Source organism: Staurois parvus, unplaced genomic scaffold (assembly GCF_062004578.1).
Source record: "Staurois parvus isolate SC_StPar_1 unplaced genomic scaffold, SC_StPar_1.0 ptg001158l, whole genome shotgun sequence".
In the NCBI taxonomy this organism is placed as follows: Eukaryota; Metazoa; Chordata; class Amphibia; order Anura; family Ranidae; genus Staurois; species Staurois parvus.
The window spans coordinates 1,594,266-1,619,433 of record NW_028318954.1 but is presented as its reverse complement, the minus strand read 5'-3'; the positions used below and the strand labels follow the sequence as shown (position 1 = coordinate 1,619,433).

General features: G+C 40.0%; 1 protein-coding gene across 4 annotated transcripts in view; it reads right to left on the bottom strand.

Moving 5' to 3' along the window:
* SH3TC2 (SH3 domain and tetratricopeptide repeats 2) overlaps nt 1-25,168 on the bottom strand; it is a 144,825-nt gene that overhangs the window by 39,394 nt on the left and 80,263 nt on the right. For all 4 annotated transcript variants that reach the window (XM_089659467.1, XM_089659464.1, XM_089659465.1 and 1 more), the window contains 3 exons: nt 18,787-18,982; nt 4,633-4,766; nt 352-393 (listed from right to left, as the gene is read on the bottom strand). In XM_089659467.1, the coding sequence (XP_089515593.1) occupies nt 352-393; nt 4,633-4,766; nt 18,787-18,982 (372 nt within the window). The remainder of the gene's footprint in view (nt 1-351; nt 394-4,632; nt 4,767-18,786; nt 18,983-25,168) is intronic.

Below are 25,168 nucleotides of genomic sequence, written 5' to 3'. Positions count from 1 at the left end.
AGATCATTTGACTGAAGGGAATGGGATTCACAAGGATCTTATGTGAACAATAGATCCATTTTAACTTTCATTTTAATTGAATCTGGGATTTTCATACTCTGGAAGCCTAATAGAGTCAAAAGGGAATGATACCTATAATTGCATACTTCAATATTAACACATTTCATAAATAAAGAGATCAAAATTCAGCTTGTTCAGGTTGCACAGGGAACTTTAAAGCAACCACTTCTAATTCTAATCTTGTACTGAGATTTCAAGTACTTTTTGTCAAAAAGCAATCCTGAAAGGAAAAGTAGATTAATTGTTTCTGTTGCTAAAACAAACTAAAGTGAATATGAAATATATTCTTACCAAAAGAAGATTTTAAATATATTTCCACAGGATCCAAACCATCTGCAAAACACAGGACGCAAAAGTCAATTGTTACAAAATTCAATTCAGTGTAAACTTTTTGGAGTCCCCTTAAAAAAATAAATCAAAACAAAGATCACAATATCTCATTATTAATATCATCTAACATTCACATACATTCCTTATATCAAACTCATGGGCATAAACGACTTGAGAGTAAATGTGGACAGTTTCAGACCAACAGAGGAGAAAATGGTGTTAGCATTTGAAAAGATACATGCATAATGTAATCATGGGACTACAGATGTTGAACATGACAGTGTTATATTGAATCAGTCACTTAATTTAAAATTGCTTAAAAATGTAAGAACTCTTCATTTTAAGCAGATTGTTTCCACAAATTAACGCTTGTCTAGCAAGTGAGTCAGTGTTTACAAGGCAGTTGATATTGATTTAACATTGTCTGAACTGAAGCAGAAATCTGTTCAAGAGCAATCAGCTTTCAGCCTCTCCTTGCAGGCGAGCTCAGGCCATGTGTGGCTCTCCAGCTGTTCAGGTCTATTTCATTTCTTTTACATAAATATAGAAGCATCAATTCAGTATAGCAGTCCCTGCAGTTTAACCCCTTCCATGCTTCTCTGCTAGCATCTGGTCTTCTATTCACCGCTTTGTCCTACATTATATTACCAGATAACTGGTATAAATGGTAAGATAACATAAACCACAAGTTAGATAATAAAGAGTAGTAATAATATTATAGATACACGGGGCTTTTTTTTCTTTTAGAATAGGTGCAGGTACTCCCTCCTTTTGATGCGCCACATTTCTTCACCTCCAGCCTACGTCTGAGCACCATCCCTTGGTTCCACCCCCTACCCTAAATTTGTATATTTTGTTACTGATGACAAGAAAGGCAGTAAATTTGATTCCCTGCAGCCAGGAGCAATAGATCTCAACAACAGACCCCCACCGCACCAATAGACCCTCTTCAACAAAATACCCCCCGCAGAAAAAATAAATCAACCCCAGAAGACCCCTGCCAGCAGCAACAGATCTCCCAGCAGCCATCATCAATAGACCTCCTCAAGTACTGGATCCCTACCAGCAGCAAATGATTCCCTGCAACAATAGATCCCCATAGTGACAATAGTTCCCCCAGCATCCAGCCTCAATTGACCGTCCAGCATATCCCACCACCCCCTGCCATTACATAAATGCAGTGCTTGAAGTGCCAAAACTGCGTTCCCCGTGAAAAAAAGCCCTATGGATACATACGTAAATGTTAAAGGAGATTTTTATTACTGAATATTGCTTGAAAGAGAGTGATATAATATGAAACATTTTTTCATCAAAAGCTATCACTATTTAGTGACAGGGATGGTCAAATGAGCTTGAGAGTAGTAGCATAGTAGTACAACAAACCATGTTAGGAGGGTCTCCATCAATAACCAAAGCAAAAAGATACCCTGGTCTTAGAGGATGATGGTCAGGCATGGGGCTAACAAGCCCATCCTGGTAATAAAAAAAGCAAAACTTAAATCAAGAGGCTAAGGTGCCCAATTCACTGCAATGTCACAGAAAATGTTAACCTGGCTATACATGAATAGATTTTTTTTCATTCAGTCCCCAGCCCTTCTTTCCCAATTGTCAGGTTAACACATGCCGCTGCATCTCTGCCAGGTTCCATAGAGGCTGGTAAAGGTGGTAAAGGCTCACAGCATGTCTGCACATGTATGCTATCTCACAAATGGGATGGCTATGTCACAGATAGCAGTTTGCTAGATATCACACATTAGTACACACACTGTGGGGTCTGTCTAGTCTGCACATGTACATGAGGCCAAGATTTAGGCCTACATTTTTTTTGTTAAAGACAAAAAAATAAAAAAAAGTTTTTACTTTTCAAATGAGGCATGAGCGAGGACCTTGAAAAGTAAGGTTCTGCTTTAAAGTAGAACTAAAGACAAAACTTTTTCTATTTTGGACAGAATAAAGGAGAGTTAAAACCCCTGTCAGACTTTTTTGGCATCTGTGTTCCACTGGGGAGATTTACCTTCACTGTCCTATAGAGAAAACAGCAAGTGAGAAGTCCCTGCAAATTAAAGGAATCCATTAGGGCCCCTTAGCTTATCAGAGTTAGTCTCCCCATCTGAGTATTTCCCCTCTATTAAGTTTCTGGAAACAACCCAAAATTTGGAATTTTCTTTTACTTTTGGTTAACAGGACAAATTGAGAGGGTGAATTTCCTTAACGAGGACATAGATAGCAAAAACAACATAATAGGTGGTCTAATCTAAGTCTATCCAACACAAGGGCTTTTTTTCAGCGGGAACTAGGGGGAACGAAGTTCTGGCACCTCCATGTCAGGGCAGGGCTGTGGAACGGACAGGTAGGCCTAGTGGCAGGGTAACGCACTGGCTGACGACAACCACCACCAACAGACTGAAGTCCCTCAGGGCGCGGAGTCTAAGTCCCAGGCTGCCCTTCACCAGGGCCCCTGATGGTGGGGATGGACTTGACGCAACCAGGGACCAGGTCGCGGCCCCCGAGACACCCCAGCTGCGGTAATGGCCGCCGCCAATGGCGTGTAGTTGGTGAGAATGACAATAGCGTAGTCAGACAAGCCGGGTCAATAACAACGGGACAAAACAGTACAGAACAGTAGACAGAGAATCACAGGTCACGGGCCGGGTTCAGCAACGGAAGGTCAGATCAAAGGGAAACGCAGAGAATGGTCTTAGTCACAAGCCGAGTCAGAATACCAGAAGAGTCACGAGCGTATACACAGAGCTGTAGCAAGACAAAGACACAAGACACAAGTGCAAAGAGCATGTGCAGATCCCAGGCTTATATGTACTCAGCCACACCCCTCTGGGGGATGGACCTCAGAGACCTGAAGGCATAAAAGATTCCCATCATGCTCAGCAGAAATCCAAGATGGATGCTAGCACATGGAGTAACATAACCTCTGGGAAAAGGTAGGACCTTGACACTCCAGCATTGAATGTACTGTATGTAATTGCAAATGTGCTGGGGTATGCTGATGGATCTATTGATGCTTTCAGCTGGGGGAACTTTTGTTGCTGGAGTGGTCTGTTGTTGCCATGGAGTAACTTTTTGCTGTGAGGAATCTACTGTTGAGGGCGGGGTCTATTGCTGATGGCCAATCTATTGTTGCTGGGATTCAGTTATTGTCACTGGTGGGTTATCTTTGATGGAGGATCTATTGTTGCTGGGGTGAGGGGTATTTTGTTGCGGGGTCTATTTTTGCTGGGGGGAATATATTGTTGATAGAGGGGTCTGTTGTTGCTGACTGCAGGGGATCTAATTTACTGCTTTATTGTTACCATATACACATTCCATACAAATTCCTTAGAAACTCAAAATGATACTTGGTTCTGTATTCTCTAAAAGGGACAGTACTGGGAGGTGGGTAGGGTGAGGAACCAAGGGATGGTGCTCGGAGGTAGGTAGGGGCAGAGACAAGGGGTGACTCAGAAGGGGGAGTACCTGCACGTATTTTCTGAGAAAAAAAAGCCCTGTCAAAAACTAAAAAAAAAAAGTTTTGCTTTTAGTTATACTTTCAGCAGCCTCTGATAGTACACTCTAGCTATATACACTACTGCTTCTTGCAGAATCAAAGGCCCTTTGTCAGCAAGAAATTGGTGTTTGGATATGCAGCAGTTTACTAATTACATAAAGCAGCATGCTTCCTCCAAGGCTGTCAATGCTATGCTGCAAAACTTAATTATTTTACACTGCTCATTACTCATTAACAGTATGCATTTAAAAATTAAATATACATTACTTCTCAACAAACAGTCTAATCTTACTTTACTAGTAGCAAAATAACTAAAAGGAGACCTAAAGAGTAGGCCAAAATCAAACGTGACCCTGTGCTTTGCCCATACTTAACTGCCTCTACAGCTTTACATGTTCACCTTTCATTCTCTCCCCTAGCATGCTTTGTGGCTTCTGGGAGCAAAAATAAATGTCTGGTACTAAAGGGAAAGCATGTAACTCACCCATTTCAAGCTGGGCACAGCAGCAAATAAGTGGACCTCTAGTTTTTCTCTTCAGGGACTACTTTTCGCCAAACTGTGCATCAGAAGCTTCCTACTCTCTTCAGCTACCAGCCCTAAAGCTCAGCCATGGTAGTGGGTCAAATGCTGAGGTACATGATCCTAAACAATAATTGTGCTTGGGTGCTATCAGCTCAAGAGTGCCCAGAACTGTGGAAAAATTATTTATATTCTTAAGAATGATCACGATTTTTCTTACCCATCCTGTACACTGATGTGATCTCAGTTTGGGCCAAGCTCCGTAGAAGATCTGCAGAGCCTCTCTGAGCTTCATCATCAAAGGAGTTTAGGGAAATCTTCTCCTCCTCACTAAGAAATAATAAATCTTTACACCTGTAAGAAACATCAATGTGAGTTGTAATATTACATTCTGATTGTGTCACTAACAGCATTATTCAATAAACAAAGTGCAAAAAACAAAGTAAAGCAAATCTTCAGACGTCAATTTTACTTAACTGCTTTCCCACCGCCCTATAGCAGATATACTGCTACAGGGCGGCAGGGGTGCACAAAATCACGTATATATTCAGTACGTGATTTAGCATTTCCGGGTAGGGGGCACGCGCACGCCCTACCCGCGCCACTACTCATGGCCTATACTCACCGGCACCTGGTGATCATGGAGCATTACAGATGGAGGGAGAGAACTGTAAACAATACAGTTCTCTCCCCTGTCAGCTCCTGCACACTGCTTTACATGGCATTGCATAGCAGAGCCATGCAAAGCAGTGTGCTTACAGTTGAAAGCACTAACACAGCCCACTGTAAAACAGCACACAGTTAACCCTTTGATTGCCTCACATATTAACCCCTTCTTGCCCAGTGTCATTAGTACAGTGTCAGTGCTTTTTATTAGCACTGATCACTGTATTGTGTCACTGGAGATGTCAGTGACGCCAAGTCAGTTCCCTCCAGTGTCAGAATGCCTGTCGCAGTCCCGCTATAAGTCACTGATCGCTAGTAGAAATTTTTTTAAAAAGTTAAATCCCAATACATATACTGCCTTTTGTAAAATTTTAAAAAATCTAATTTCGTTATAAATTTTGACCAAAATGTATTATGCTTCATGTCTTTGCTAAAACACAATCCCAATACATGTAAATTAATTGGTTTACGTGAAAGTTATAACTTTCACGTAAACCAATTAATTTACATGTATTGGGATTTTTTGTTTAGTAAAGAAAAATAAAAACCGCATCAAATACCACCAAAAGAAAGCTCTATTCATGGGAAAAAAGGACGTAAATTTCATTTGGGTACAGGGTTGCATGTCCGCGCAATTGTCAGTTAAAGTAATGCAGCACCGTAACACAAAAAATGGACTGGTCAGGAAGGGGGGTAAATCCTCTAGAGGGCAAGAGGTTAAACAAATTCTTTGTTTTTATTTATTTTTTTAAAAATCTATACTGAATACTAGTAAAATAAGGATCTCTCAAAAGTATGATAATTTACACATGACTGTATGGACACTGAAGCTAGATGATCTGTGGACAATCTGCATAATGGCCAAATATTACTTTACCCAGCCAACTGACTTCTACCCCAAGAATGGTGGCCTGAGAATGCCTATAATGATCATCTAAACTTGAATCACGAACAAAGCAATACCATATGGTAACATATACACCCCATATCTTGTAGGTAACAGGACACAGACCTGCAGTCATTTATTTATAACAACTGAAATGGTAAAATGAATATTCATAGTAATACCCAAACCTCTGATTTATCAATGCAGTCCCTTCTATATGAAGTTGCTCTCAAACCTAATCTAGGATAACAAGTGTTGAAAACCCTAGGGTGTCAAAATCACTAGGAGGACAGACAAAGTCCAAAAATGTATCAGTAGATAAGGTTGACACACCTTAGATAATGAATTAGAGGCTAACCTGCATAAGCCACACCAATGGATGGCAAAAACAATCTTACAAAGAGCACACAAAAAAGATTTCCACTTACAGTGTACATATGAACATTATCTGAAGGATTACATTTACTAGTATAAATGTAACCTTCTTTTCATGAGTGTTATGAAGATTGTAGGAACCAATGGATTCCTGTACTTTTGAATAATGTTACCCTGCACTGTTTGACCATTTTGTAAAAAGTGGTCAGTCAAGTCTGGTGCATGAGTTACACCACTGGTGTGCATTGTGAAGGGTGTGAAGCACAGACACATCACCACATTAAAGATTTTCTTTTACATTTCTACCCTTGTGGAAGATGTTGGTTTAAACACCTCATGGATTATGAGTTGGAGTGATTTTGCACAATTTGTTTATTTTACACTGCATCGCTTGTTGGATGTATTTTTGATGTATTGTTTTATGCACCTTTATTGATTTACACAGCATTTTTATCATGATTTATATATTTATTGATGCATTCATTTATTGATTTAATGCACTTATTATTAGTATAGAATATTTGCTATGGTATGAATTAATAGTGTTTTATATTTGTATTTTTGGTACCAAAGAAGGTGGCATATAAGGAAACTCAGCAAACGAAAAAATAAACTCATGTTAGACTTTAAGAAAAGGGATTATAAACCTTCTGCATGAATTAACCTGTTTTAAACTAAATTTACAAATAAACACAATGCTTGTTTTCATATGACATTTTGTTGTTTCTGCCAATCTACATTGACAAGACATGTGGAAAACCAAGCAACTAATTTATTAAAGTGGAACAGCACTGCATCTGAGCACCACAAACAAAAAATGCTATTTAATTCATTGTTAATATTCAAAGCAAAGTCGCCCATCCATCTATGTCCCCATGCTTTATTCTGCTGGGAAATAATTTTGAAAAACACCCCCCTGGCATTTCTGGCCATGGCCATCTTGAGTAAGGGCAGATGATTCATGTAACATTTACTTCCTATAATCTATCTGCCCATAGTTCAGGCATTGACTGAGCTGAGAACCCTCCCCTGAAGATTGCTGGGATGTATGACATCAGTTGCCTTGGCATGGAAACCAGGAAGTAACTGAAGAATTGTAAAAATAAAGTTTAAAACAGGTAAATATGATATACCTTCCTATCTATTTATTAATGCCAGCAGAATAAGGATTAAAAATAGTCTATGCTGATTGAGAGAGTGAAATTCCACTTTAAATGCATTATGCTTTTGAAAGAACATACAAAATCAAAAGGGCAAACTTCCTGTAGCAGTACCCCTGTAAGAGCTGCTGGTAGATGATGGTCTCTCCCACCTTTTCTAATAATGGCCTGTCTTGCAAATGGATCAAGCAATACACTGATACACCAATTGGTATAATTGGGCTTTATTAAAAATGGCAATAAAGCCTGAGTAAAAAAGAGGTGATTAGACAGAATTGAAGTCGTAAAAGGACGTCAAGGACACAGTGAAGTGAAAAGGACTGATATTAGTTCTCTTTATGTAAGAGGTCTTGCCTGAATGGATTAGGAGAGTAGAGAATGACACTGCAAGCAGTAATAATAAACAACGATTAATATAACCAAATGTCTCTAGTTTACAGTAGATTGAAAGTTATGCGAATACATCACTAGACCCTAACTAACCACTCACCCAATGAGTAATTCTAACACAAGGTCTGCCATCTGTGAGGCTCCTTAAACTCACAGCGGAGCGCTTGAACTTCAGATAACTGTATTTGTAATCCACAAGGGTATAGTTATCTTTGAAAAGTGTGCTAAACAATCCACAGTGAAAGAGTATAGAGGTCCGCTTTAAGCAACCTCACCATAGCAAAGAGTGTCCCCATACAAGTGTTCCACACTAGAGGGTCATCAAGCGCTCTCACATTTAACAAATGTCTTTCTGGGTCCAGTCTGATGATCACTCCTGCCGGCAGATAAGAGGTAAGCTGCAATGCTTCTTCTGGCAAGTAAGTTAGATGGCCAAATGGAGTCTGTATCTGTCCTTTTCTCTTTGACTGCTTTCTCTCTCTGGCTCTGTGTGTCTGGTGGCACACATGAAATTCTCTCTCTCCAACTGGCAGACTGTCACCCTGGAGTTCTCTCACATTTCCAAACAGTATTTTTCTCTCCCTGGCTTCCCCCAACTGAAATACCCCAGCCATAGTCTGGTTATTGGGGCTAAAGCACGGCTGCCAATGTACCATCCTCCTTCCTCCTCCTGCATGCCTGCCAATCACCATCAGGGTAACTTACAGTGGCAAAAATAATTATTTGATCCCCTGCATATTTTGTAAGTTTGCCCACTTACAAAGAAATGAAAGGCCTATAATTTTTATCATAGATGTATTTTAAATGAACCAAACCAAATTAAATAAACCACAAATCCAGAAAAAACACGATACAAATGTTATAAATTGAGTTGCAGTTCAATGCGTAAAATAAGTATTTGATCCCCTATCAACCAACAACAATTCTTGCTCCCACAGTCTGGCTATGTGCTCATGTTGTACACAGATTAGTCCTGTCAATTTAAAAAGGTGCTCCTAATGACAACTTATGTGTATAAAAGACACCTGTCCATAGAATCTCTTCCTTACATTCAAACCTTGTTTTCATGGGCAAGACCAAAGAGCTGTCAAAGGACATCAGGGACAAGATTGTAGACCTGCACAAGGCTGGAGTGGGCTACAAGACCATCAGCAAGAAGCTTCAGAAGAAGGAGACATCTGTTGGAGCGATTATTCGCAAATAGAAGAAATATAAAATAACTATCAATCTCCCTCTGCCTGGAGCTCCATGCAAGATTTCACCTCATGGGGTAAGGATGATTATGAGAAAAATGAGGGATCAGCCCAGAACTACACTGGAGGAGTTTGTGAATGATCTCAAGGCAGTTGGGACCACAGTCACCAAACAAACCATTGGTAACAGAATACACCGCCATGGATTGAAATTCTACAGCGGCCGCATGGTCCCCCTCCTCAAGAAGGCACATGTACAGCCCCATCTGAAGTTTGCCAATGAACATCTAAATGATTTAGAGAAGGATTGGGAGAAAGTGTTGTGGTCAGATGAGACCAAAATTGAGCTCTTTGGAATTAACTCAACTTGCCGTGTTTAGAGGAAGAAAAATGCTGACTATGATTCTAAAAACACCATACCTACAGCCAAGCACAGAGGTGGAAACATTATGCTTTGTAGCTTTTTCTCTACTAAAGGAACAGGCTGACTTTGCCGCATTGAAGGACCAATGGACTGGGCCATGACAATAACCCAAAACATAACGCAAGGCAATAAAGGAGTGGCTTAAGAAGAAGCACATTAAGGTGATGGAGTGGTCTAGCCAGTCTCCAGACCCTAATCCTATAGAAAATGTATGGAGAGAGCTAAAACTTCGAGTTGCCAAGCGACAGCCAAGAAACCTTAAGGATATAGAGGAGATCTATAAAGCAGAGTGGACCAAAATCCTACTGAGATGAGTGCAAACCTGGTAACCAACTACAAGAAACGACTTACAACTGTGCTTGCCACTAAGTACTAAGTCATGTTTTGATTGGGGATCAAATACTTATTTTACTCACTGAACTGCAACTCAATTTATAACATTAGTATCTTGATTTTTCTGGATTTTTGGCTGATATTCTGTCTCTATCATTTAAAGTGGTTGTAAAGGTTCAAGGTCTTTTACCTTCATGCATTCTATGCATGAAGGTAAAAACTTTTCTCTGTGCAGCATCGCACCCAGCCCCCTAATACTCACCTAAGCCGCCTTTTGCTCCAGTGATGTGCACTGGAGTCTTGGCTATCCATGGACCTCCTCTCCTCATTCGTTGGTGAGCCAATGAGAAGAGACAGGGGGCTGGGCTGAGTCACGATTCCGGGTGAGAATGGACACACTGTGCAGCGGCTGGGAAGTGTGCATGCTCGGGTGGTGCCCTCATAGCAAGCTGCTTGCTATGGTGACACCCAACAGGAGGGAGGGGCCATGAGCGTCAGCCGGGGGCACGAGAAGAGGAGGATCTGGCTGCTCTGTGCAAAACTACTGCACACAGCAGGTAAGTATAGGCATGCTTTTCAGTTTTGTAAAAAAAAAATGTAAGCCTTTAAAATCACTTTAAATTACTCCTATGATAAAAATTATAGACCTTCATTTGTTTGTAAGTCGGCAAACCTACAAATTCTGCAGGGGATCAAATAATTATTTTCTCCACTGTATGGTGTGGCCCCAAGAATGCTCAGGCTGCATGGCTCCGACCTTGAAGTGGTCATTGGCTGGACTATATGCCTGTATTTTCCAACAGGTAAAGACTGAAAACTGGAGTACTAGGACTAGAAAATGAAGGGTCACACCTATAAATTAGTTTACAACAGCTCACTAAAAGATCAAAACCCAATATCTATTTGCCGAAATAGGCATTTTCACAAGTACGCAATAAACGGCATAATACATTTTTTTCAGAATCTGACATGTGAGAAGAGCTTAAAGTATGTTTTTCTTAAAGTTTGGCCCATGAACAGATTGGTGTATGGTGTCTATAATGTAATCTATTGCCTATCAAGTATAGATAATCTGTATTTTAGGCTCCAGTCAGCTTATCAAAGTACACCTGTCGTGACTCCAACTATCTATTCTTCTGGGGCTTTTTTGCCAAGAAATACTTCTTCTAATGTCCTATTTACATGATACGATGCCAAAACAGGTTGTACATGTGATATTATTTATGATACAATACTTTTAATACTTTAAAAGGATAATTTCATTTTGCATCTATGTGTGTATGCCAAATAGCCTGGCATATTATTTTTATGAGGTGTTTCATGATGTCAGTTATATTTAGTAGTTTTGGCCATTTAGGGAGTGAATGCCTGCATACAAACAAAGGCATTTTACTAGAAAAGGTCTGATTTTTATCAGTGCAAATCCATTTGAGACTGAGAAAACACTAATGGTAACAATCTGTAAGTCTAATGCAACACAGTATCAGATAGCAAAACAAAGAATTATTCTATTTTAAGGATTCATGTTGGACCAAACATTTACCAACATCAGTAACCATTTAGCTATGAAAAAAATGCAAAAAAAATGCAAAAACGTGCCAGCAAGGAGTCCAAAATGTATGTTATTTTTAAAAAAGGAGCTTATGGTGGTTGTAATCCTGGATAGATGTATTTTACTCTCAGTACCACATCAGTTTAGGCATCTAGAGCTGTCTGTCATTGTATTTCTTTATGAGCCATTGCAATTATAAAGCAATTGTTGTGGAGCAATAGCACCTCCATGTGGCTTCTTGTAGAAAGACAGAACTGCATTCAGGCTTTTCAAACGTTTATTCTTCAAATGGAAGAATTAGAAGGTTGACATCAGGAGTACTGAATTACCCTGGCCTAGGCTTCAAATGTGAGATTTGCCCACTTGTGTTTTTGGCCTAGTGAAATCATCATAGAGTCTGACTTTTTAAGTTATACCCAGGTGGGAGCCTTATTCCTAATGTTGCATCTTCCACTTTTAATTAAGTGCACAAGACAAAATAGGTAAGTGGTGTACAAAGTCTACTTGACCTAAAAATAAGCTTGGTCAGAAAATCATTGCTGGCCTGCATCCCAGGCTTTCTTTAAAAGACTACTTTCTATTTGGTACAATTGTCCTTTAAACGCTTGCCCTCCCTAGGATTTACCCCCCTTCCTGATCAGGCCATTTTATGCGATACCACGCTGTGTTACTTTAACTGACAATTGCGCTGTCATACAACGCTGCTCTAAAGTTAAATGTATTACTTTTTTTCCCAAAAATAGACCTTTCTTTTGGTGGCATTTGATCACCTCTGTTTTTTTTATTTTTTGCGCTATAAACAAAAAAAGAATTACAATTTTGAAAAAAAAAATTTTTTTTACTTTTTGCTATTATTATTATATGTACTTGTATAGCACCATCAATTTACGCAGCGCTTTTCATATAGTACATTCACATCAGTCCCTAACCCTCAAGGGGTGTACAATCTAAGGTCCCTAACTCACATTCATACATACACATACTAGGGCCAATTTAGACAAGATCCAATTAACTTACCAGCATGTCTTTGGAGTGTAAGAGGAAACCGGAGTACCCAGAGGAAACCCACGCAGGCACAGGGAGAACATGCAAACTCCAGGCAGGTGGTGTCATTGTTGATTCAAACCAACGACCCTAGTACTGCCAGGCAGAATTGCTAACCATTTAGCCACTGTGCTGCCCAATATAAAACATATCCAATAAGAACATTTTAAAAAATCAAATTTCAGTATAAATTTAGGCCAAAATGTATTCTGCTACATGTCTTTGCTAAAAAAAAATCCCAATTCGTGTAAATTCATTGGTTTACGTGAAAGTTATAGTGTCTCTAAATGGCAGTATATATACTGGAATTTTTTTTTTTTTTTTATACTAGTATTGGCGGCAATCAGCGACTTATAGCGGGACACTGGGTGGGAACTGACTAACTGCCACTGACATCCCAATGACACTAATACAGTGATCGGTGCTAAAAAAAAAAGCACTGACTCTGTACTAATGACACTGGGCAGGAAAGGGTTAACATTTGGGGAGAGCAAAGGGTTAACTGTGTGCTGTTTTACATTATGTTCTGTGTGTTTTTTACTAGGGAGACATGCCGCTTTGTATTTCTCTACTGTGCAAAGAAATACAAAGCAGCATGTCCTTGCTGGCAGGGGAGAGTTTACACACAGGACTCTCCCCTGTCAGCTTTGTCGATGGTGGAGTGGGTAGGGTGGCACGCGAGCACCCCCTACCCGGAAATGCAAATCACGTATATATACGTGATTTTGCGCAACCCTGCCGCCCTGTAACAGTACTTCTACTATAGGGTGGCAGGCAAACGGTTAATTAATTTTCCCATCCTCAAGTGCTACCTACCTGTTGCCTCCCTCCTCATTCCAGGGATCTTTGCTTTGTGGCCCTGCTCAGCGCTACACAGTGTTTCCAGAAAAAGCAGCTCTGCAGGTATTTAATTTCAGTGTGCATGTGCACTGCAGCCTCACTGGATGAGTTATTCTCATGGAGGTCTGCAGCAGTCCCATAGGAAGGAATGGGGCTCTAGTGCTCATTTGCTTTAGGAACAGGATGCTTTTGCTGAAAAGGCTTTGTTGCATTGGGCAGTGCCTCACAGTAAAGATCACTGGAACAAGAAGGAAGGTAAATATATGTCCAGGTGGACAGCACTTGGGAGTATTGTGGAAATCGATTTAAGGACAAAACTACAGTTGCTTTTAAACACAACCACAAAGTGGGGATGGTGAACTGCATAAAACCACAACACTGCCCCTAGCTACATCACCAACCTCATCCACAGATACCGCCCAAATCGCCCACTCCGCTCCTCCCATGATATCCTCCTCTCTAGCTCCCTCATCACCTCCTCCCACGTTCACCTCCAGGACTTCTCCAGAGCCTCTCCCATCCTCTGGAACTCCCTACCACAGCATGTCCGGTCAGCCCCCACCATATCTGCCTTTAGGCGATCTTTGAAAACTCACTTCTTCAGGGAAGCCTACCCCACCTCCACCTAAGAACTGTACTTGAATCACCTCCACCAGATCATCCCCCGCAGCTATCACCTTTTGTATCATCTCCACTTTCCTTTAGATTGTAAGCTCCATGAGCAGGGCCCTCCTATTCCTTCTGTACTGAAATGTATTGAAATTGTACTGTCTCCCTTATATTGTAAAGCGCTAAACAAACTGTTGGCACTATATAAATCCTGTATAATAATAATAATAATAATAAAACACTGGACATAAATTAAGTCAGCCTGATGTAGAGCTCTTCATAGCAGTAATCTAGACAAAACCTACCGTATTTTTCGCCGTATAAGACGCACTTTTTCTTCCCCAAAACTGGGGGGGAAATGTCAGTGCGTCTTATGGAGCGAATATGGAGCGGCCGGTCCGGTATTTCCACCGCGGCCGTGTCAGAATACCGGGCCGGCCGCTCAGCTCTGCAGCGGGACCTTACCTGTTCCTCTATCCAGCGGCGTGCTGTCTTCCCGGCTTCTGTAGTGTGGGCACTGGGCATGACAGCCGGGTGCCAAGTGCGCATGTGCAAGAAGCGGTGCTTTTTGTGAATGGTAAGGCGGTACCTGGGACACGACAGATCCCAGAAGCCGCCGGACCAATCACAAAGCGCAAGTGCTTCTGGCTCATGCGCACTGGGCACCCGGCTGTCATGCCGAGCGCCATTACAGAAGCCGGGAAGACAGCGCACGGCTGGATCGAGGAACAGGTAAGATCAAACAAAAACTCTGCGGAAGTAAGAGCGGGTACCTGTCAAATTCAGGTACCTGCTCCCCACCTTCCCAAAGGTCAGCAGTCATCTGTACTGTCCGCAGTCTCTGGTCATCCCTGTGCTGTCCGCAGTCTCTGGTCATCCCTGTGCTGTCCGCAGTCTCTGGTCATCCCTGTGCTGTCCGCAGTCTCTGGTCATCTCTGTGCTGTCCGCAGTCTCTGGTCATCTCTGTGCTGTCCGCAGTCTCTGGTCATCTCTGTGCTGTCCGCAGTCTCTGGTCATCCCTGTGCTGTCCGCAGTCTCTGGTCATCCCTGTGCTGTCCGCAGTCTCTGGTCATCCCTGTACTGTGTCTGCAGTCCATTAGTTCAGAATTTTTTTTTTCCTGTTTTCTGCCTCTAAAACCTAGGTGCGTCTTATGGTCAGGTGCGTCTTATATGGCGAAAAATACGGTAACTATTCTTAAAATTGCTCCCACCCTCCTCCTAGCTTCTATGCTGACTAACCCGGTCCAGTCATGTGATCCAGCTTCTCCATATCAGCAAGCAATGGCTGCAGGGGAGAGGAGTGAGCGCTGATAACAGATCGACCATAGGAAGACTATGGATGACATCGTCACACCCAGTCATTGCCAGTAATTGTCGAGTGTTCTCTCCTGTCTTCTTCAGTCACTGTTGGCTGACACAGAGACAATCCTGTGTCTGGACTAGAGTGGCCTGAAAATAGGTAAGTATGTACATTATGTTTACACAGCTTAGTCATCATAGGTGTTACATGGGGAGGGTGCTTTTTTCATTTTAGTTAGGTTAATCCTGGAAATCTACTTTAAAGCAAATCATATTTCTTTTAAACCTACAGTATATCTAGGTTTCAGAAGATGACCAAACTCCAAGAAATAAAGAAAAAGAAAAAAAGAGATCTTTGTGCAATATATATTCCAGATGGCCAACTGCATCCCCTCACTTGGCAGTCCCTATGAAATCCATGCAACACGCTAAAAAATAAGACTGAATTGACACTTCGAATTTATGAAAACACACATTGTTAACCTGTGCTCTGCCATATTTTACTGCATTTTACTTTAAATATTGTTTTGCTATGTTTTTAAGACAAAACACAGAGAAAATGACACTTATGTAAGTGCACTAATACAAAGTGCTTTTATAAATGATACCAAGCAAATATCTACAAATGAATAGAATATCAGCATAGTAGAAAGAATGCATTATCTTGCCGTGTGGGTACCATCCCAAAAGCCTGGTATGCCAGTCTGGCATTTTTTAGAGGTAAGGGCTTTGCTCTTTTTTTTTTTTTTTTTAATAGCTCAAATAGGAACTACGTAGCGTAAAAATAATGGCAGTGCAGCGGGTAAGAACCAGGAGAAACAGACTGTTAAAGATATATTGTACAATTCATTTTTTAATTACTCACTTATCTCCTGTCTAGAAAGTTTGGTAAACTCAGCATACCTTATTTAAACTAATTTAAAGGGAAATTATTCTGTATTTTTAAGGAGCACATACTGTATTTTAAGTTATCAATAACATATTAATAAATTATTCATACTACCATAATAATAAGTGTTTCACTGTTACATTCACTTTTAAATACTTGTCATACCACGTTGCCATTACTATATTTCATATACAGATTTGTGGATTTTTCCTAGGTATCTATGTGTATCTTGGAACAATCGCTTAGCATTCCTGTTCAGCATTCAAGGGGTCCATTTGTTTTAAGGAGATGTGTATTGAAGGGGGAACAGCAATGTGTTACAAGAAAGGAACTACGGTAAGCAATTACAGTAGTCACCATTTACAAATGTAGAACTGCCCCTGCAGAAGCTGCTGGTACAACAGGCTTTTCTGTCTTCTAGAGGATGCTTGAGCACTCAATAACACACATTAGGGATTTTAAATGTTTTAATGGGTGTCACAGCCCAGCAGAAAACACAGGCAAAGATATGTGTGTTAGCATTTTAAGACAGACCTATACTGCTTGTTCTGAAAGTGTCTAACTGGCCAGTAGACTATGTGCAATGTTGGCTGGAGTTTGGGCCCTGAGCTGTCTAGTTGGAGCACTATACTGTATGAATAATGCAAAATATCCAGAAGATTGCGAGGCCTCCCACCACTCCTGAAGGAGTGAATGTGCAGAGAACACATGGCCTCCATGTCCGAGCAGCTACGCAGTACCAAGGGTTACTGCACAAGTTATCAGCATTTGCAGTTTGCAGGTCTGGTTTTGGCCATCAGGATGAGGCAACAGGTCAGCGGAATGATCAAAAAAGCGAAACAGATTCCCCCAAAGACACAATCAAAGTGAATGGGGGAAGCCTCCCTGCTGTGTCATTGTATTCTGACAGCAGGACTCCTTCACTGTCAGAATATACTGATCAGTGCTGCAGCCAACTAGCTGCAGCATTGATCGAAGCAAAACTTTCCAACAAGCCCATTTGAAAGCGGCTCATGAACAGTATCAAGAAAAGAAATTTGTCTAGTCTCTACTGAACCAGCTGAATTTTGTTCCATTTATGGTTAGCTTTAATCTCTTACTAGTACTACAATGTGGCAGCCACACAGTTCCAAGCAGGTGGTGTTTGCAGTCCCTCTCTAGCACTGGAAGTCAGTGAAGTACTGCAACAGGATAGCAGTTCGTTCTGTGTCCTGGATGCTCCTCCTTACTAACTATCCCTTCCTGGCTATCCCCACATTGATTTAGGTTCTCTCAAGAATGCCACTCCCTGTTTTGAAGATGCTTCCTAAATAAATCCTCCGAGGTGGGCAGCATCACTTGGTCTCTAGCAAAATTGCCACTGCAACGCATGTGCGGTTTGGGAAAGGGTGACAGAAAAAGGGCTCAACAATGGTTTTACTGCCTCCCAAACTGCTAACAAGTCCTTACTGTCCTGAGTCCTCAGTTTCTTCCTCTGTTATAGATGGTATTATGCCCTTGATGACACCTGTTTAGTACTGTGTGTAGGCTTCACTTGTAAGACACACTGACCTGAAAAAACAGCTTGAAGCTATTACAGGAAAAGAGCTCACTGCCAGTACACTTCTACTTTGCCTCTTGCAGTTGCTGCTGACTCCGGTCCAACTAATGCAAGGATGCAGAGAGGCAGATGCAGGTGATATCACTCTGCCTGCAGCTGGAACTAGAGAAGCAGAAGCTGCAGATGCAGCCATCTGCTTTCTCCACAGCCAGCACAAGCCGGCTCCAAGTGTATATATAGTCCCATTTCTTTTCCTGAGGTTCCATTGTGTCTGAGGTTCTGCAGATGGTGGGTTGGCAAGCCAACAGCACGATCTACCAGCCATCTGATCGCTATCGATGGGTTGTCCACCCCCAACCTAGAGAATCTACTTTCAGAGTACCAAACAAATAAGAAGCAAAGAGAAGATTCAGCATAGCAGCATACACATTACCCGCAACTGAGCTATCTGATTTGGGTGGGCTGAATCTCACTATTGTCACCAGGACTGAAAGTAACGAGAAATCCAAAAACAGGAATAGAGGGGAAATCATTCAACTGGGTCACCTTTTCCAGTGACAAATGTATAAGTTGGGCAGCTAAATGGTTAGCGCTTCCACCTGGCAGTACTAGGGTCGTTGGTTCATAATCCCAACCATGGCACCACCTGCCTGGAGTTTGCATGTCCTCCCTGTGCCTGCATGGGTTTCCTCTGGGTATTCCAGTTTCCTCCCAACTCCAAACACACGATGGTAGGTTAATTATATCATATCTAAATTGGCCCTAATATGTGTATGTATGAATGTAAGTTAGGGACGTTAGATTGTATGCTCCTTGAGGGTTAGGGACTGAATGTGCAATATATATATGTAAAGTTCTGTGTAAATTGATGGTGCTATATAAGTACCTGAAATAAAATACATTTCCCTCACTTTGAAGAAATGTTCTGTTGTGTCTAGGGCAGACAACAAATTGAGATCTACGCTACTGGTCATAATGGCAAAATAATCATTAATAAATAAAAACTGACAGGGGTTTCAATCATTCTCGACTTGGCTTTTGATATGTTTTACCTATCTTGTAGTTCAGGGGATGCATTAACAATTTCTATACAAATAAGTCTGTGCACAAATATAGACCTGCATGGAAAAAACAATCCACTGTTATTTAGGTAACAGTATGCTCTAGTACTTACAATGCTTTCAAACAGTTTGGATCCACGTGCCTTGTCTGAACAAAACCAATCACTCCAGTTGAAGGACACTTTCCAACAAACCACTTGAGTCCAGGCACAAAGAAACCAACAACCTCAATGGCATCTCCCCTGCAGTAGCTCAGTTCATCCCATTCTGTTGCTGTATGACTTTCTCTTGCAGTACACTGCCCTGACCCTGGAGTACAATAGGATATGAAAATTAAAATAGTGTATAAGGTTACCTTTACATTTTTACAATTTTCTCTTCTACATCTCAATCAAAAAAAGTAGTTTTTCATGATTTTCATTTACTTCAATTTTAGGTTTGACCTGCAGGATTTTTTTTGCCTTCACTCAGAGTTTATCTCCTTAAGTACTTTAGTGATCATTATTATCTCTCACACACAGAAATCGATCAGGTTTGCGGATCCATGCTCAAGCCTTTTATACCAAATCAAAATAGAAAAAAGTGCCACACTATATCCCAATAGAATTATATGATAGCAGCAAAACCCAACCAAAAATTATTATTTTTGGCAAAATAAACAATATATAATAAAGGCATGCGCTAAATAAAATATATATCCATATTATTAAATGTCCATAATCACTCTGTGCAACATAATCAAGTGTCCATAAGTAATTTGTGCAAATCAAAAAACAAAAAAATTTTTTTTAAATATATATCACTCCTCCGTGAATTCATATATCAACATAATTAAATATCCATAATTAATTTGTGAAAATTTCAAAATTAAAATTTTTTTTTATAATGAAAATATATGTCTACCATTAGTATTTACCTGGATGTGATTGAAAAGTTACTACAATTATCACCTGGATACCGTTTACCCATCGCTCCCAGAGCAAAAGCGTTATTGCTGTTCTATAATCTGAGCAGCATATAGCTCTGGTGAGTTCATCTAATTTATCTGGTGGTGGATTATTCACAAATTTATGAATTCACAGAGGAGACATATATATTTTCATTATAAAAAAAAATGTAATTTTGAAATTTTCACAAATTAATTATGGATATTTAATTATGCTGATATATGAATATATGAGTGATATATATTTAAAAAAAAATTTTTTGTTTTTTGAGTGATTATGGACATTTAATAATATGGATATATATTTTATTTAGCGCATGCCTTTATTATATATTGTTTATTTTGCCAATAATAATAATTCAAGCCTTTTATAGTTTTAGAATGAGCATGTTTACAAGGATAAAGTGGACAGATTTAATACTACTGAATACAATACTGATTTTACAGAACTTATTTGCACATATCAATAAAATCATTAAAGTATAACTAAAGGCAAAACTTTTTTTTAGTTTTGGATAGAGTGGAGAGAAATTCGAACCCCTGTCAGTTTCTATTGCTGTCTGTGCCCCCATTAGGGAGATTTATCCTCTCTATTTGTCCTGTTTACCATTATTATTAAAAGTGAAAGTAAAAGAAAATCCGAAATTTTGGGTTGTCCCCAGAAAAGTAACAGAGGGGAAATCTTCCAATAGGGACTCTAGTTCTGGGGACCTGGGGATCTCCATGTAATTCCCTTAATTTGCAGGGCCTTTCTCTCACTTCCTGTTTTGCTAAAGGACAGGAAGTGAAGGGAAATCTCCACAATGGGACACAGATGGCAGAGAAAAATCTGACATGAGTTATAACCATCCCTTACTCTATCCAAAATGAAATAAAAAGTTTTGCCTATTGTTCTACTTTGGAGTATAACTAAAGCCAAAAGTTTTTTTTTAGTTTTGGATTGGAGAGAGATTAGAACACCTGCCAGTTTTTATTGCTGTCCATGCCCCTACTAGGGAGATTCACCCTCTCTATTGGCCCTGTTTACCATTCTTGAAACTGAAAGTAAAAAAAAATCCCAAATTTTGAGTTAACACCAGAACAGTAATAGAGGGGAAATCTTCCAATAGGGACTCTAGTTCTGGTGATCCTGGTGACACACCGAGATTCCCCAACTTTGGATTGCTTTCTTCTCACTTCTTGTTTTGGCTATGACAAAGTGAGGGGAAATCTCCCCAATGTGACACAGGTGGCAAAAAAGAACTGACAGGGGTTAGAACTATTCTGAAATTGAAAAAAAGAAATCCCACACCTTCTGGGATGGTATCTTCCACATGTTATCTACCCTTTTTCAAAAACCACTTGTGCCAACTCTAGACATCGCCTTGCTTAATTTCCGACCCCCCTCTATTTCTAAAACCCAGTTTAAGCTTCTCTTGCAGGTCACAACCTCTGCTAAGCACGTTATAGCAAAATCTTGGAAAACCTCATCACTTAACATACAGGAGGTTTGGAATAAGGTGATACAGGCCATGATACACGCTAAAGTGGAAGCAACCATCACAGACACAATTCCCAAATTTTTATCGATCTGGTCCCCATGGGTCGATCACTTCCTCCCCCAGGGTTTCGATGAATCACTGCTTCTACCTTAATACCTCCTTACCCTGGAAGTTGCTCCGGAACACTGGTCCCGCTTCCTCCTTCCCATCCTGGAAGTCACACATCCTACCTGCCTCCTTTTCCCCTCTCCCTCTCCTTTTTTTTTTCATTTTTCTATTCCTTCTCCCCCCCCCCCCCCTCTTTTTTCTGGTTATTTTATTAAGTTTATTAAGTTTGTAATAAGCATACAGTTGCTCTAAGGCCTTGGGCCTCATGCTCTTTTATGCTACATACATGATACCGTTTGTTGTATCCTGCTGTATGTTCTACATTCCTGTAACCCAATATAATGTTTGAACAAGAAATTGAAAAAAAAAGTTTTACCTTCAGTTCTACTTTAATGCATTTTTGACCATCAAGTTAATAGAATAGGGTCTCTTACCACTTGTAAGCAATGTGTGCAACTTGTGTTCGAGCATGCTGTAATATCCCCATTTGTTGCACATGTTGTATTTTACCATTTATATATTAAAATGCATTTAGCACTTGTATATTATAAATTCAGAATGTTTCTACAATGCACATGGGACAAAGCAGTATAATGCAGTAAAATGAAAATAAAATGCTTTATCTTTAGTTACACTTTAAGATTCTGTTACATCTGCATGTTTTAAATGCATTGTGGGTGGAGTGCCTTGGAGAAAGTCCTGCTTGTTACTAAACTCAGGACCCTGCATTCACTATATCTGGTCTCCCATACGGTTTTTTGTGGGGTTTTTTTGTATTTTATCCCAAGTAGACATGCGTTTTGTTTTTTTGTTTTTGTATGCGTTTTTTGCATATATTTTTATTTAAATTTTGATTATTTACAAATGTGGTTTCTTAGCCCATATCTTCTTGGGATATTTACTCACTTTTATCTGTGTTTGTTATTCTATTTTTCATTTATAATTTTTTCATAATTATTTTTTCACAATTATTTTTATCCATTATTCTTTTTCTCTTTCTTTGTTTATCTTTTTATTCCACTTCACTTTCCTTTTTTCTTTTCTTCCTTTCTTGTTGTTCTCTGAGATCACTACTTTTGATACAATGGTTTTATATGTCTTGTTACAATGTATTAGGCGTACCCTCAGGATTCAGGAGTGCTGATTAGGACAGGTGTTCTTTATTAACTAATACCTATATAATACAGCACTTTTGTTGTTTTCTTTGTTATGATTAAGCAAGAGATCCTGTGAAACGCGTTAACAAGTCCTGTATTGATGTCCTGGTGTTTTGTGTGTCCTATGGATCAATAAATACACACTATATTCATCTATCCTCCGGTGTGCGGCTGACCCTTCTTCCTATTGGTCTCCCACAGTACACAGAAAATGGAAATGCAGTTATTTTAGTAAATATAAACTGCTAAATACTTTCTCTCATCAGCAGTTAGAGCAGTCTTGTGACTTCTATCAGTGTCCAGCAGAGCACTGGTTAATGCTTTTAGAAGTTTTCTTTCTGCTCTAGGAGGATGCAGAAACCCTGACCTCTCTCTGTACAATGCTGATTGACCCTGTGCTGATCACATGCACTCTCCCAAGAAAAAAAAACTCTAGCAATACACACCAAACTGAGCATGTGCAGAGTGTCTCCACATAATATGTCTTATCAGGAGATAAGAGTGGGGCACTGGAAGTAGGGGAGGATCAGAGAAGTCAGGATCACACAGTATTTTTACACAGTGCGGAGGAGTAACCCCTTATGTTCCACAGTAAGTATATCAAGCATGCTTTACTGCATATACAGACTCATTTTACTGTTGGGTTTAGTAAAATTTTAAGCATAAGCTTGAGTTCCCCTACTTAATACATATATATATATATATATATATATATATATACATACATACATACCACTAGATTTACCATTTACCACTCTTGGAAATTTATGGAGACTGAAACCTGTGGCTTGAAGGGTCACTAATTTTGGCAGGACTGGCTAAATTTAATTGTCCATTTGATACACATTTTTTACAATCTTTGATGGAAAGGTCCTTCCTAAATTTGAGTGATCATGGCTTTCTGGTTACTTCATGAAAAAACAGATACCATCTCTCGAGAGGTATGTTAAATCTCCCTAAGGAAGCAGGCTTTTGTCCTGGGAAACACATTAGAGAAAACCTACAAGGAATTACATAGGAGCTATAAATACATATATGTTGTTCTTATGTACTACACATGCAATTTTGGAGCGATTTAAAAAATGCCTGATGTCTGTATAGTTACAATATACAATGGTCATATGTTTTTATTAATAGAGCTGTTTTGATGTTCAGTTTATGTACTACAATCATGGTGTTTAACAATGTATAATGAAGTTTTGGCTTTTTAAAATATTAAAAGCCCAAGTAGTTACATTCTGGTTAGGATTTTTCTATTTTTTCGGTGTCCTTATAATAAGGGGTATGGCACCAGTAAAACTGAGTAGCAGGGTGTGAGACCAATAGATTTATGGGTCTCCCTCCCCTTTCCCTTCTTAGCAGCTGCTTGTTACATAATCGATACAGCTGTAACAAAATAGTCCTAATGCAGGCCATACATGGGTTGAATTCCAAATGAATTTTCTTTAGAAAATCAGAAATGTTGCAATTTTGCAATCCGATGGTGCCACCATTGATTTTGAAATTCGACCAACCAAGCCCTTAATTTCATTTCATATTGCTACAGAAAAGAATTTTTGTGGCCAAGAATTTTCTTTCCAGGTCACAGCTCATGCACATTTTTTTGATTGCATTACTCACACGATTCTCCCATGATTGCTTAAAAATTTGTTCATTTTTTTTTTTAAATTCCAACATGTTCGATAACTCAAATTTGGTGGTCACTCAAAAATCAGTCATTGCTGTGGCCCACTAATAGTGCGAAATTCAAATTCGACCCATGTATGGCCGGCTTAACACAGACTTCAATAATAAGGCACCCATGGAAGTCTACATGGCCTGAACATTAGAATATTGCCATATTTTCTTGCCAAAGGCAAAAAAAAAAACCTAGAAAACTAAAGCTACATTCACACTTGCATTTCTGTGTTTAGCTCTTTTGAACACAAGAGACATTCTCTGGGAAGTATAAACAACGTTTATGCTTCCCATATCAGTTTTATTGCGTTTAGGCAGATGCATATTGTTTAAGATGCATTTACATGCATTTAAGTGCATTTAGAGATTCTGATCCTAGATGCATAGAATTGTATTTTTTTTTAAATGCAGCAAAGCTTGAACGCAGGCGAATGCTAAGTTTGAATAACACTCCTGAAAAATCATTACCTGTATTTATATGCATGTAGAAATGCAAATTTGACACTGCAGTGTGAATGGGGCATAATCTGTGAAGTTCCCAGTATGGAATATATATATAAATAAATAAATCCGGTGAATTAACAGACAAGTACCAAGGGCTGAAGTCAGACCTCAGGATAGTTGCTAGTCACAGATTTCTTTCTGCATATAAGGAATATGTGGTTATATGTCTTGGACCCAGGGGCGGACTGACCATTTGGGAACTCGGGCACTGCCCGAGGACCTGGGGTCAGTAGGGGGCCCCATGAGATGCCCCTGGTACTTTTTTCATAGGCTTTTTGAGTTTGGGCAAGGACACAGGGGCCCCATGATCCCCTATTGCCCGGGAGCCCCATGAGTTGTCAGTCCGCCACTGCTTGGATCCCTTGCATACTGGGCGTTCAGCCTATGTGCATCTAATCCTAATGCTTTAGTGCTGCCTGGTGGCAAGGATGCAGCATCCAGCCCCACTGCCTGCAGCCTGTCAAAGTCAAGGGCAGGCTAAAAGCCATGGTCAGCTGAATGAAAAAAACTGAACCCATTCACACATTTGAAGTAGATGATGGAATCCTCCCTGCTGCTCGTTTAGACAACAGCACTCACCTGCCATCAGAATACACTGATTAGCACAGCAGCTATTTGGTTG